The sequence below is a fragment of the Tenebrio molitor genome, chromosome 3, assembly GCF_963966145.1.
Source record: "Tenebrio molitor chromosome 3, icTenMoli1.1, whole genome shotgun sequence".
Taxonomy (NCBI): domain Eukaryota; kingdom Metazoa; phylum Arthropoda; class Insecta; order Coleoptera; family Tenebrionidae; genus Tenebrio; species Tenebrio molitor.
In genome coordinates this window covers 21,660,170-21,675,185 of record NC_091048.1, presented here as the reverse complement: position 1 = coordinate 21,675,185, position 15,016 = coordinate 21,660,170, and the positions used below count along the sequence as shown (strand labels likewise).

General features: G+C 33.9%; 1 protein-coding gene and 2 long non-coding RNA genes across 4 annotated transcripts; 1 reads left to right on the top strand and 2 right to left on the bottom strand.

Moving 5' to 3' along the window:
* Positions 1 to 253: 253 nt before the first annotated feature.
* LOC138126204 (uncharacterized) lies at positions 254 to 2,724 on the top strand. The gene is made up of 2 exons (XR_011157687.1): positions 254 to 617; positions 674 to 2,724. It is a non-coding gene; the product is annotated as an uncharacterized lncRNA (long non-coding RNA).
* On the bottom strand, positions 2,490 to 5,247 carry LOC138126202 (23 kDa integral membrane protein-like). Of its 2 annotated transcripts, none has more exons than XM_069041921.1 (5): positions 4,992 to 5,247; positions 4,594 to 4,719; positions 4,347 to 4,541; positions 4,266 to 4,292; positions 2,490 to 2,723 (listed from the first exon to the last, which is right to left on the bottom strand). In XM_069041921.1, the coding sequence occupies exons 1-5, from the start codon at positions 5,085 to 5,087 to the stop codon at positions 2,655 to 2,657; spliced, it is 513 nt and encodes a 170-aa protein (XP_068898022.1). In that variant the 5' UTR covers positions 5,088 to 5,247; the 3' UTR covers positions 2,490 to 2,654. The 2 variants fall into 2 exon arrangements, with proteins under 2 accessions (XP_068898022.1, XP_068898021.1); XM_069041920.1 differs by having other exon boundaries at positions 4,594 to 4,941; positions 4,992 to 5,233.
* Positions 5,248 to 11,993: 6,746 nt separating this feature from the next.
* LOC138126867 (uncharacterized) lies at positions 11,994 to 13,508 on the bottom strand. Its single transcript, XR_011157995.1, has 5 exons — positions 13,298 to 13,508; positions 13,048 to 13,233; positions 12,810 to 12,995; positions 12,555 to 12,743; positions 11,994 to 12,158 (listed from the first exon to the last, which is right to left on the bottom strand). It is a non-coding gene; the product is annotated as an uncharacterized lncRNA (long non-coding RNA).
* Positions 13,509 to 15,016: the final 1,508 nt, after the last annotated feature.

Sequence of the window (15,016 nt, the reverse complement as noted above, 5' to 3'; positions counted from 1 at the left end):
TGCATCTAAGAAAATTTCAGAAAAACACCACAATTGACTCATACCATATGTTGTTTGAATGGACAATGGTGGAAAAAAATCATAGGTGCATGTTATTTTAGGAATCATACTTTGTTCTGGACTATTGCATTTAAGTATACAGGGTACTTCAGGAGTGATAATGAGCCCGACGGAATTGAAATTGCAACCCACAATACATTTCCGAAAACAGGTGGTTGCTGAAATTAATATATCCGGCTTTTTTGAAAATGTATTGTGGGTTGCATTTTTAATTCCGTCGGGCTCATTATCACTCGTGAAATACCCTGTATAGGTAGAAGAAGGCATTTTACTATCAGAGTATTTATTTTTGGATAAACTTTTAATCTTTCGTATCATTTAAAAACAATGCATCTTTTCACATGTTTATCAAGTCAAAGAGATAACAACCTGGCAATTGGTCTTAAATTTATCAGCATAAAATTGATTGCTGGTCTCGACGATACTGTCGATTTACATTTCAATGGGTTGGAAAAAAAAAAATAAAATGAATCAGAGATAAGATTGGCCTATTATTTTTTATCAAAAGAATGTTCTCATTGTAAACTAAACCTTATAAAATGATTAAGGTTTTAAGAGTAAGTAGAACAATAATGTCAGATTTTTTTTATTAGCAAGAACAAATTTATTGTAGTTGTCATCCAAGGAAGAAATTTTAATTTTTAAGCAACATGTGAAGGCTTGAGTTTAATAAAATAACGTATGTTTAATTTGTTTCAAAATGACGTCTTGAGGAAACCATTCGAGAAGAAATACGTACACTCTGTGCAATAAAATTAAGTCTTATGACTAATTTTCACAGTATTTTAAAGTCCATTCACGTTGGATTTTCCTCTCAAGATCAAATAATTACATTTTTTGGCTCTGTAATTATGTTTTGTAAATAGTGACATGCAGGTAAACACCGTACAGGTTGGATTAAGCATTGCCAAATCGCATTATGTTGGTTAGCTGCATGTCACTATTTACAAAACATAATTACAGAGCCAAAAAATTTAATTATTTGACCTTGAGAGGAAAATCCAACGTGAATTGACTTTAGTTGTATAATACGGATCTATGGTAATTTATAAAACATTTGAAAACACTTCTGAATTGTTGTCTAAATGACGCGGCGTTTTGATATTCCCAAAAAAAACATAAATATTTTTATTTTTCACTTTAGTATAATTGCATGATAACTCCTAGGATACGAAATACGTAAACATGTCTATAACAACCGGGGAATAATACAGGGCGTAATAAGAATAAGCGGGCGTAATAAATTCATAACGCCCTCATCAATTCAAAATTGCAAAGATGCAAAATTTTTTTTTTGAAGAACACGTATAGTGAAAAATAAAATCTTGTATGCACCACGGCGTCACCGAATGATTACGCCCATCGAACGATATCCATCTCTCGGGCTAAGGCCCTTGAGCTGGATTCATCGTTCTCCGGGCGTAATCATCGTTGTAACGCCCTTGGTGCATAAATAGCTATTGTTGCAAGGAATTTCGTCATGTCCCGTTTAAACTATAAAGTATTTGGTGTGCTTAATTTTATTGCACAGAAGTGTACAACATTGAATAAGGCGGGTCGTCAGTCAATTCAAAACCAATTTCATCAAGTTTTTGCAGTGCAATGAACGACTTCTGAGAAGGAGCGTTGTCTTGCAAAAAGAGTACATCTTTGGCCAGTTTTCCACGACGGTTTTTCATAATCTTCTCGCAATTTAGTTAGCAACTCACTCCATGCTTCCACTCTTTGGATTGCTCTTTAGTCTCTGGATCATAGTGAAGGACCCATGTTTCTTCCATAGTGACAAGGCGATCCAAAAAGTTTGAAGAATCCTCTTCAAAATGGTGGCACATTAACTTCGACACTGTCAAACGAACGCGCTTCTGATCATCGTTCAAGCATTTCGGAACCGATTTGGCCACAAGTTTTCTCATTCTCATTCTCAACTCATGATGAACAATGTGAAAGTGTTTGATTTAAGTGTCATAAAAATGTCTATTGTCCGTTTATTAAACTCCCGCACTGTCAAAGTGTTTGTAAGTTGCCGCACTGCCGTTCTGAAACTAGTAATTTTTACTTTAACGTCGGCATAAAAATTAACTTTAACATTACCTACATCTTATTTTTGTTCATTGTTGGTGTTCAGTTTTGTTTGATGAGTTTGATGTTTTATAAATTGTTTCACATAAGTTTTTATTTAATCGGTGTTATTTAACGCTCGCAAAAATGATAAAAAAGAACGGTAGCTCATAACCATCTATGACATAACCAAACTTTTCTTGTTGACGTTTTTATAATTAGATTTTGTGTACAGGCAACTGAAAAGGTATGTTACTATAGGTACACTCCAAAAAAAACTCAAAAATTTGATATTGACAGTGCGGGAGTTTAATAAACGGATAGTACCTACTTATTATCAAAGGAAAGAATTTCATATTCATAGAATAAAATAAATAATAAAATTGTATTATAACTAACTAATATTAACATACTCTCTATAAAATGTCTTTGTTCATTTCATTCAATTTCTTCCACGGACGTATCAGGTGTATTGCTTTTCGAAGACACGTGCGAATCTTCTCGTTATTTCGTAGTATAAATAAATTCAGAAACACCTATATGGAAGTTTCATCTTCTAAAGGTTCTTTCATCTTAAATGTATGATGTGTATTTGTCCTCCGAACCTGTGAAATTCCAGAATAGCTTATTAGTTAAAAAAAACATAAATTTAATTTTGTCAGTTAAGACTTGCTCAGAGTGTCAAAACCCACAGAACTTTCTTGCGTTTCCACATAAAGACATCAAAAACAAACTACGAGTGCATCGTAAAAATTGCATTAAACTAGCATTTATGAGATTATTATATCCAACTTTCAAGATTTCAAGATATTACAAGAGTACTACATTATCCTCATAAACCACTATAAATATAATAACTAGGTATACAGGGTATTTCACCAGTGATAACGATAATGAGCCCGGCGGAATTGAAAATGCAACCCACAATACATTTCCAAAGTTAACGTGGATATTTTAAATATCGTATTGTTTTAAAATGAAATTATGAATCTACGATGGCTTTGCTTCCAATAATTTTATTTGTCACAACTGACATTTACGAAAAAGTTAAAATATGAGGATTAAAATTTTGATTTATGGCGAATGTAATAAAAATACTTCTGCCGTTGCGCGTTTATGCAGACAATAAACATTTTCCCAAAAACCTTTCGTTTTTTCACAATTTCATTTAACCAAGCACATGACATTTATGTCAAAACTTACGAAACTGCACAGCTAACCATGTTTTATGTTTTTTAATTCAAAAAACAAATATCCACGTCAACTTTGGAAATGTATTGTGGGTTGCATTTTCAATTCCGTCGGGCTCATTATCACTCCTGAAATACCTTGTATAGGGAAATAACATGATCACTGTTATTATTTTGGTTTTTGGTTTCTGTGCTGCACTGCTGCACAACTAATAAAATTGTCGCTGTAAACTTGCTTAACATTAAAAGAACGTGAAACATTCAAGTAAAATTCCGTCTTGTGTAGTTAAATAATTAACACTAGTAAACTGGTTGTTGAATAATGCTTCCTTAAATTCCGAGAATGGTCATCTTCATAGCTACGGTTTTTAAATGGGGTAATAACAAAACACGAATGTAATGGTTTTACTGAGGGCAATAAAATTATAGGAGTTGCTCTTACACTACGGTTGCCATCTTAATTAAATTCGAGAAATTATCGTGTAGCATTTTTTTATACATTGGTTTCATGGGATCGATAAAAAATACACAAGATCAAAATAAATAAATAAATACTTAGGTACCCGTATTACTATAAAAAACCTTTTTGGGGATTGTACCACCACGGCGGGTCAGATAAATATGTAATAACTCTGAATATTAATTAGTATTGAAAGATTAGAGGTTGTGAGCACAAATTAGCGTTGTTAATAATACACAAAGTGGAATATTTTAATTATAGAGATAAGTATCATAATGAAAAACTGAATTGTATAGATTATTTATTAATATAATAACTGAGCAGATGGCAGCTTGCACTGACGTAAATTTACTAAGGATAAATTTTGGAAATTGTTCTTTTAAACACTCAAAGGTAATGTAAACATTTGAATACGTTGTAATTCAAATGTACTCAAAGATTTGTCTCAATATTATTTAGATGGTAATAAATGATAAATTCAAAAGTGTTTTACTTACCAAGAAAGCGAAAATGATACTTATAACCTGCAAAGAAAACGTCTTTGCTTCACTATTACATCTTTTTAAATAGGTACTTACTTCGACACCGGCGACACCAATAGCCACAAAACTGACTATCTCAACATATTGTTTAATCACACCTGAAAATACTGAAGCGCATCCTTCTTCAATCGGATGAAAACAAGGATAATTTCCCTTTGCACAACAACTTACAGGATAACCGTCTACCGTAAGTGTGTAATCATTAGATCCGTTAACTCCACAACATCCATACTGAAAATGCCACAAATTAACCACACAAATCAATTTGAGAAAGAAGATTTACTTGTGCTTGAAGAGTGTACATAGGCTCTTTATCTTTGGAATCGAATAATTCTCTAATTAGGGTTCCAGTTTCAGCGACGAAATCTTCTGGTTCGATTTTGAGTATCCCTAGTGTACCCAGAGCGACCTGGAGGAGAAGGAGAATGACCAAAAGGCCCATGTAGAGTGTAAGAAGGCAGTTGTCTCTGTGAAGTTGTCCAAACCATGCGAGTGATGTTACGAACAGAATGATGACTCCAATAGCCATCGATACAATACCAAATGAATAAATTTCTTGAAAAACATTGACACCGTTGATTTCTGTTATTAGGTAGATTATTCCAAAAACTATTAACACTACCGCACAAAGCTGAAAACTTCACTGATACACAAGACGTATTTCAAGAAGTGGATACTCACTGTAACGATGAGATTGAATATAAAAATCACATATCTGGCAAACTGAGAAATGCAAAGCATTTTCCCTGTCAACCTTGATTGTTGCTTGTCCCCCATGAAATAATAACTACGGTATCAGATAAAAACAAAAGGTAGCATTGTAATTTTCGATAACGAAAACAGCTTTGGAAAATCAAACACGCGTTTCAGAGGAGAGTGGAATCTCAACTATTGGAATGTTGAAGGATGAATGAGCCGATCTGTAGAAAATAATTAATAATTTGACGGATCGCGATTAGATAAAAATGTGTTTATCGTTCTTTTCGCATTGAAAAGATGTCTACAATTAAGAAAAATTTTACTTGTTCGTTAGAGACAATAGGACTTTGATTTTGCGTTTAGTAGTCAAATTTTGGAGTTTACATATTTTCTCATTGTTTTCAACGTGGCAAAAACAATTATGGCTAAAACAAACTGAAACGAAATTTTCACAGCGTACTGATTCAATTTAAGTTACCATTACGATAGCAGAAACAGCGTAGATGTAACCTAAATACAAAAAATCTTCTATAACTTCACCCGAGATCACCGCAGCGCAACCGTCTGCATAATTGTTGTTACAAAATTCGTCTCTAAATGTTGTGAAGTTTCCTTCGACGAGCACACGAACTTCTCCGGGTCCATAAATCCCACAACATTTCCCCTGCAAATTATATTGAATGATGGAGAATAATCATAATCCAAACAATGTTACTTTTCGTTGCAGGTCTTCCATTGTCTCTGGAGTTTGTGCCGTTTTATTGGTGAAACCGTCAAGAAGTAGAAAGGAAAGCAGTGTCTGTAAATCGTCTGGACGTCTGATGAATTCCATTACGTTCTTTGCAATATATGTATTTACGAAAACGAATACGAGAAGGAAAGACGCGTACTAGAAAAGTTTTGATTTAGTATTTGATCCGTGTTTGCTAATGAGTTGTACGATCGCTAGTAGAATTATGTTTTCATGAAGTACTCCGTAACAACCCAAGGTGGAGAGTAGAAGGATCAGTAATCCAATGAGAAAGGCAGGAGCTCCTTGGACGGCTATTAGACTCCAAAAAATATCCACTTTTTCGCAACGTATCAAAAGCAGGATACCATAAATGTACAACAGCACCCCACAAACCTGGATAAGGATAAAAGATTTAATAAATTTTGTAAATGTTAATTGGTAGTATAGGTACAGCTGCAAAAACAGTGCAGGTCCATATTAAACAGTACAAGATGAAAATGACAGTTTTCATAGTTGGTTTGACTTAATTGTGTCAGAAAAGTTGTGATAAACACCGTTCACGTTGTTTTGGCATAATGGGAGGCCATGATTTATTTTTTTAATTTAACGTTGGACATACTGTTTGATTTCCGTCACTAAAGTGCCCGATATGCGGACCTATCAAAATGTTGCTGAATTTCCCACGATGTCTGAGTATTCTTTTATTGCAAACTAGCTAAACTGACGACAATGAATAATGATGCTATTTATAACTTCAAACTTAAAAAAACATAACCTAATTCAACAGAGCTTTACTACCAAATTAAATGAAAAATTTTCATGGCCTCCTAGTATGCCAAAACAAGGTGAATGCATTTTATGTATGCTTCCTAATGTACTCTCCGTTTATTAAACTCCCGCACTGTCAGTGTCAAATTTTTGACTTTTTTTGGAGTGTACCTATGGTGACATACAGTTTCAGTTGCCTGTACACAAAATCTAGTTATAAAAACGTCAACAAGAAAAGTTTGGTTATGTTAATGGAGTTAATTCTCTTCTCTCCAAACAATATTTAACAATACCGTGCTCCTCTCTGGTCGTTAACAGTATTCTTTTATGTTTCATATCTTTTTCTTGTTCAGTCATTTCGTGTAAGTAATTCTTTGAATGAAAGAATATGAATTTATTAAACTTAACTTCAAATTTGAAGTTTCAAATTTTTGCGCCAACGTTAAAGTGAAAATTACTAGCCTCAGAACGGCAGTGCATAGTGGCAGTGCGGCAACTTGCAAACACTTTGACAGTGCGGGAGTTTAGTAAATGGATAGTAAATTTTGCAAAGGTGAGTTGTATTAATTATGTTTTGGAGAGAATCGTCCTCAAATGTCACATGATTTATATTGACAAATCACAACTACGAATTGTTTGAATAGCAACCAATCACAAATTAATTAAGCGGAAATTTTCCCCAGGGAAAATTTCCGATATAATTTACCTAGGGAAAAGTTTTTTCGGGCGATTCTCTTTCGAATATACCTCGGGACAGATATATATCGCCAGAAATTTTTTCTTGCAGTCCAACACTCGTGTTTGTCGCTCAAAATTATCCTCGGGCTGGCGCCCTCGTGTTATTTTCTTGCTACAAACACTCATGTGTCAGGACTGCTCGAAAAAATTTCCGGCAATATACATATCTGTCCCTTGGTATATTATACATGAAAATCGCATTCATGAATCTACTATCCAATGAGAAACCTACGTTTATTGTTATAACCATGGATTCATGGATACATAACATATTTCCGGAAAAAAATTTGACATCTCTAGGTGGAAAGAATACTACCTATAGTTTGTCCAGCGAGAGATTGGTTAACATCAAAATCACTAAATTCTACGCGGAGAAAGTACTACCTAGGGTAAATGATTTATTTATTTACCTTCAAGCAGTAACATTATTTGCCATGAAATTATGCTCTAATTAATGTATTCTAATGCATTTTGTAGTGTTGGGTTACAAGTCTACAATTTAAAATCTCCCAATCTCTCGCTGGACGAAGTATAGTTTATTTAACTAGTTCATATGTAAATTGGTTTTTCTTGGCATGAGTGGCCAGTTCCTCATTAAATTCACCCGGTTCCCGGTATACATATGTATATAGGTGGACACTGATTCACATAACTTTCTGACCCTAACGAAAGTTAAATGCAGCCAGTAATATACCTATACGTTATTCAGTGATAACTTGATACCTTTATTTACTATGAAATAATTTTTCTTAATTACAATGTGCTCCAAAGACGAAAGGATCGATATGATATTGATATAATATGATGAGTCAATTTCTTAAATAAAATTAAATATTATTTTAAATTTTTTATAATTGAGACTTTTGTGAGGGAAGTCCAAACCATACAAAAGTTTTAAATAATCCATGTTTTTGGATCAAGTTATGAATGAAAAGCGTATTGCTGGCTGTATTTAAATTTCGTTATGGTCGGAAAGTTATGTGAATCAGTCGGTATTTTCCTTTGGTAGTAGTAAATAGTACGTCAAAACTCAAAAGTACTGTTACATTTTAAAAAAATGCAAAGTTTTCTCCATGATTTGATCATCGTGCGCACGACGTTTTCCGCCAAAAATAATAATAACCCGAATTGAGAGGGGCGAAACTATAAAAGACAGGAAAGACTGAAAGAGTGCGGGGATGGGCTTTTTGTCTTTGGTCTTTGGTCAGGGAGGTCAGATCGGTGCGGGACTGTGAAAGGGGCTGAAACGGCGAGTGGTTGAACGGCGAGAAAAGGGTGTGGGACGTCGAGGGTCCGAAGAGGGTGAGACTGGAAGAAGAATCCAGGATGTCCAAACCCAGACGCCGAAGAGCGGATTTACGGGTCCCCGACGGAAGGTTCGTGAAGAACCAAACGCCGGAGTGCGGAGTCAAATTCCACGCCCGGATTTCGTCGTCCACCGTAGGCCCGAGGAAATTCCCCAGCATAGACTAGATTCTCCAGGAACGTCTCCAGAGACGTCGACCGCCCCGTGACGATCAAGGCCAGGGTGATAGAAACATTTTTTAGTTTTCGCGAAGCCAGCGCGTCGTTTCAAACAGAACGTTTTTTTTTGTTCGGGTTAAGTTATCGGTCTGCTGGTGACCTCGCCTGCAAACGGCCGGTCAGGCCGATAACAGTTTTTTTTTTGTAAGAGTTCTTGTTTATTTCATTTCTTTATCTTTTGTGTCCTCGTCCGCCGCGCGACTTCCTTTGCTATTTTGAATTTAGCTTTTTTTGGGAAACGAGGTGAGGCCCGAGGGAACGGTCCCGCCGATCGTGGGCGGCGTAGAAGAATAGCGTCGAGGACGATATCGGGCTTCACTTTCGGCTCTCCCCTTTTTTTTTAATTTAGTTTTTGCTTTCAATTTACTTTTCGAGAGTTTTCCTTTTTTTTTTCGTTGCGGCGAGGGCACAGCCCTTCATTCTTGTACATAATTATTGAGCATGAGAAAATAGAGTCATTTCGTTTAAACCATTCGGAGTTTTCTTTCTTCCGATTATTACCACCCACCCCCACATTTGGGTTGTACTCTCGAGCAGTCTCCAGTGCATCTCGACCCGAAGTCTGTAACTGTTAAATCGTTATTTTGGGAAAATTTCACCATCAGGGAAAATAAATAACGTAACAGTACCTACCCGTCAATACGTTGTACGGAAAAAATTACGGCACCCAGAAGTGTCACAAATATAGGTTCTACGACTAAATAAACAGTTATTATCAAATTTATAAATTAGGAAATTTCCCCCAAGAAAATCCTATAGGTACTTTTTTCGTACAAGCACAGTATTACAAAATCAGTTTCTTTGAGGAAAATGTTATTTTGGTGAGTATGAATAAGTTACTTTTATTAGAGCTTGTACTAAAGTAGTGAGCAATAAACTTTGGTCATCAATGTCGTTTTAAAATTTAGTCATATTGTCCCAAATTAAAATTTTTATGTCTAGTGTTAATAAAGTGTCTGTGATTCATTTTACTGTTGTTGTATAGTTATTTTTGTATTGAGTGCGCAAAATGATTGTTTTTTATTGGGGTATGAGAATGAGTTTTTGGTCGAGACAGTCAGGTCGAGACTTCAAACTCATTCGAATGCGCCAACAAAACAATCATCTTGTGCACGAAATACAAACACTATTTTTTCTACAACCGCATTTGAGAATTTTTGATTTTTTTAATTTTTGTAAAATTTTCCTTGGATGCTAAAATATTTGTGAAAAAGTTTACTTGGATGCTAAAATATAACTATTTTAGCATCCAAGGAAACTTTTTGACAAATATTTTTTCACTATCAAAAATGACATACTTTGCGACTTGATAACGATGAATAAATGTCACGTTTTTTTGACGGTTGTAGAAAAAATTGTTTTTCTGAAAACTATTCAAAAACATTTCATTAATTAAGTACATATATAGGTATATTAATTTTGTATTTTTGTTCCAATATAACGTGTGTTCAAAAACTTTTTTTAGTTAAGTGGTCTGGTATTTGCCTTTGTTTTTGTAAAGCGTATCTTCATCACTTGTCAAACATTTCGCAAAGCGGGAAGTGTAGAAGGAAAGAGTGGAAGTGAACGACCATCAATGCATATTTCAGAAACCGTTTTACAAGTTTGAGGAAATAATTTAAAATGAACCGAAAATTTCAATTGTCATTTATTATAACAAATCATGATACTCGTATGATCAAAATGAGAATATGCATCTGAAGGATTTGTTAACTAAAAGACAACCTACGTTTGGAATAGGAAGAGAAACACACCGCCTGCTTGTTCACAAATTTATATGAGCACTCGTTACCTGATGTTTCATTTTATCAATAAAATTTGACAAAGAGAACATAATGACACTTAATGTTATACAATTTTTTTTATGTTATGCTCGTTTCACACTAGAGTGTCAATGAAAGTTATTGACGACCAAAATTTATTGTGCGCCATTGTAGTACTTACAGTTAATTTCAAAATTATAGAGTACACCTAATTTACTACAGTGTGAAATGCACTTACATTTTTTCTCAATGTCACTTTTGACAAATAAAATGCTTAATCTAACCGAAAACGCGAAAGTGATCATTCTTTCCAAATTAGAAGAAGGGTGGTCGATCCGGAGGGTAGCCCAGCATTATGCAGAGGATAAAAAAGACAATACCTAACCTATATAAAAAATATGACGTTCAAATTTCAAAAAGGCATCTTTACATCGGGAAAAACTATAGTAAATCGACTTCTTGATTTTTGTGGTGTACTCTATAATTTTGAAATCAACTGTACATGAGTCATGAGTCAATTTTTTGTTAAAGACTTGAAAGAAAATAACTTTATCGTTTTAAAGTTAGAAATGAAAATTTTGTGTGAGCAATTTCTACATTTAATACTTATAGACTTCAACTATTATTGTACCTAAGTACTTACAAAAAACATGATTCTCGTATCACGGCATCATCAGTCAAAGATACATAATGCTGATAAGATTAGATAACTAATTACATGTGTATTAATTTTTGCATATAATAAATCCAAAAGAATTTTAAAGGATAAGATCCAAATGAAATTTTAATTGTTTTCGTTTTTATAATTTATCTTTAACTAGTACGGTTGTAAGAGTAATAATAATAGATATGATTTTTTAAGTTATTTTTATTACCGACATACTCACATAATCATCCACTACCTATTCTCTCAGTTGAGAGACAAAATATTCAACAGATAAAAAGCTGTATGTAGCGCAACCATTACTTACAATTAGTATTTTATTACTTTTCATCGGCATTTATAGTAGGTATAATTATCCAGTAAAACTTCAAAATTGGTAGAAGTGTTGTGGACATTTAATTATTGTAAATTTTTATTGTTCTAGGAATAAATTATAATAAAAATGTTACTTTGTGGATGCATATGCAACCAGCTATACATATTACTTTCATTTCTTCGAAACGTGCTTTGTGGTTGTATAATGTCGGAGAGTAAGTAAGAAACTGTAATAAGTATTTTGACTTGATCTCAAGAAGTTTTATTTGCCATATAAATCACTCTGAAACCTCCCGTTGTTTTTTCTTTTCTTTTTACTTACTTGTGTGTAAACAGTTTTTGTTTTTTATTCCCTACTTGTTTCTAAATAATTAATTTTATTATGTTTTCGCGGGTTTAATTCTAATATCACATTTTAGTGAATTTCATTATCGACTTCCATTACTTTGGAAGTAAGATAAATAAAACATTAATAGCACAAAGTTTCTACAACGTGTACAGCGATAATTCTGCAATTCTTTATTTTGCTTTTTATAAATAATACATTATTTTATTTGTGAGTGTAAACGCTCTCAAGGTTTCTACAGTCCGAGCTCTTGTAATTTCTTTTGAATTGTTTTGTAGACCAATACACAATCAATAATCTATAAAATAAAAACAATATATTAGTTATTTAAATTTTATTTAGGTGCTGGATTACTGAGGAATTTGTTATTGCTTTTACTAAATTCACCACAGATAAAAAATATCTCGATTACATTGCTGGATTTATGTAAACACTTGTAGCATACATGCTAATTAACTTTAGATAAGTACGTGACGAAATATAGGTATCTATTTGAACTGCATCATCATGATATTATAGATATATTTTAATCCACTTTAGATTATCTCGATCACACGTCTTTGGATGTGATCTGTAACAATCCTCTGGGAATAAATTTTTACCAAGTGTTCACCAAATGAATCGAATATTTTTGCACTTAAATTGACTACCTTAATACCCTTCATTTGAGTGTTAACTGGGTCATATTGCTTACAGATAAAACAGAAATAATGGCGGATAACGCTCCGATTGTTTCTAGGTATCCTTTGGTTCCATCTGTTAATGCCCGAGCACAACCAGCTTTGAAAGGATTTGAACAGGGTGCCTGATCATTTTCGCAACAACTTTGAGGTAAGACGGTTCCGGCATAATCCTCAAATCCATAAGTTCCACAACATTTCAACTGCAATAGTTGGTGCGTGATTCCTTAATCTCTCAAATCTAACAACTTATCGATTGATCTACCCACTTGCGATTGTAAATTATCTAACGTATTTTTGAACTTTTGATTTTTGTTCACGTAAGCGTTATGGATTGCGTTATCGATTATCTCTGCAAATTTGGACAATGCGTCTTCTGTTTTTGCTACATCTACGAAAGTATAAATTCCGCAACAAAAATGCACCACTGACATCGAAAACAAAACAGCTCCAAACTGTAAAGAATTGTGTGAGGTGGCGAGTTGAGTCTGACAAAAGATGTGATACTAAAACCAAAAGGAATATGTTTTTGCCAAACACGGCGTAAGATCCAAATACAGCTGTCAGAATCACGAAACTTGCAGTGAATATCGTAAGCGATCCGTTTGTCGTCATTGCACCTGTCAGAATTCCCGGTTTTTCGACAGTCACTAACCAATTTATACCAATACCTAACATCACCAAACCAAAGATCTAAAATGCAGCATTTCTAGAGTCTTGTTAACATATTCAGTGGTAATTTACGTATGATACTTACGGATAAAATTACATTAATTGTGAAAATAATGTGTTTTAACTGACGTAAATTTAAATTCATTTTTTCTACCCATCTGTATCATTCATCGAAATTCTAAACGTGAAGAAGCTTCTGTCATTATCTTGTTTTTGTTTTTGACACTAAATGTCATTAAATAATCATTATTTTCGTGCAAATTCATACTTAATTATTTGAACATAGACATCGTGCATAGGCAACCAAATATACACCTCGGTAATGTTTGAGAACCGAGATATAAATTGTTTTAAGAGTTTGTTATTTTCTTTTTCGTCAGCTATTATAGTCAACATAAAACATAGAATTTATAAGACCTGGGTAGATCTGGGTTTTATCTCTGTATGCGGTAACTTTGATTAAAGTGTGAATTGCAATGATCAGGTTTTGAGAAGCTGTGAAGAATGTGTAATTTAGCGGTGAATACGGAGCTGAGTTTCGCAGAACACCAGTGGGATACCATCGGAAGAAGAAGAAGAAGAAGAAGAAGAAGAAGAAGAAGCATTCCTTTCAGGTAATATTGATGAAACAAGATATTTAATTTAATAATTATCGACATTTTTTATTTTATTTATTTATATATTCTTAGATTTCTTCACAGATAACAGTGATGCAATTGGAAAAGGTAAGTGCTTTGGCTTAATCAATTCACATAATAAATTTTCTTGGACATTAATAACTGAAAATAAATTTTACATAGCATTACTTCAGGTAATAACTGCAATGATAAAGATCGTAATGAAATAAAGTTAAATTTCCCGATATGTCAATGGGATCAATGTGCTTTGAGGAAGTTGAAGAGTTTAACACAGTAAAAGTCATAAAACTGATACCACACGTCCTGTTTTATATTCAATGAAATATTATCGAGACAAACATCCGTTTCCAAAGTTGCTTTTGACAAAATTTTCGATATTTCTAAGAACTTGGCTTATGTTTATTTAAACTGAAGGAGCAACGCTTTACATTTCTTCAAAAAGCTATAAATGTGGTGCTTGTGCATATAAAGTGGCAAATGTAATAAAATTTGCGTCATCGTATATGTTGTACGGTTTGTGTAAAATCATTCCAGGAAGGGTCAAGGCTGCACTTAAGAATTTCTACGATCGGATTTTAAAGTATCAAAATATAATATGCATAATTTCCAAAGAGCACAAGGATACAAGTCCTGATTAACAATAACGAAGCATGAAATTTTCTCAACCTTGGAGCTCATTTCATTATTTTGTGACTTCCACCAAAATGAGTTTTTTCTTGAAAGACGCCCACCGTCAAGTCAAATTTAACATTAGCAGCAATATTCTGGTAATGCAGAAAATTAATGTTATTTGTGAAATTTCTGTTAATTGGTGGTTTGTGCTCACCTATTGCCACAATATCGCAAGGTAACACTTGCATAAGTGGGCAATGTCGAGTGGGAACTTCCTTCGCAACCGATGAATCAAACGAAATTTCGCTAGGAATTCTTCGTAGAGTAGGTGGGACTGTTTGAACTTCACTATGATCAAGGCCCATCAGTTTGATGTTCTTTTAAGAGAAAAGCAAATTGCTCTGTGTTGTGTGGGCGTCGAACGTTTAGAAACGTTTCTTCGCGGCCTTCTTCACTGTCATCTCCCATAATGCCCGCAATCCACCACTCGTAATTAACTTCGAGAGCGTTTTGACGCTGTGCAAATTTATTTCCAGTCCTTATGATTTAAGACT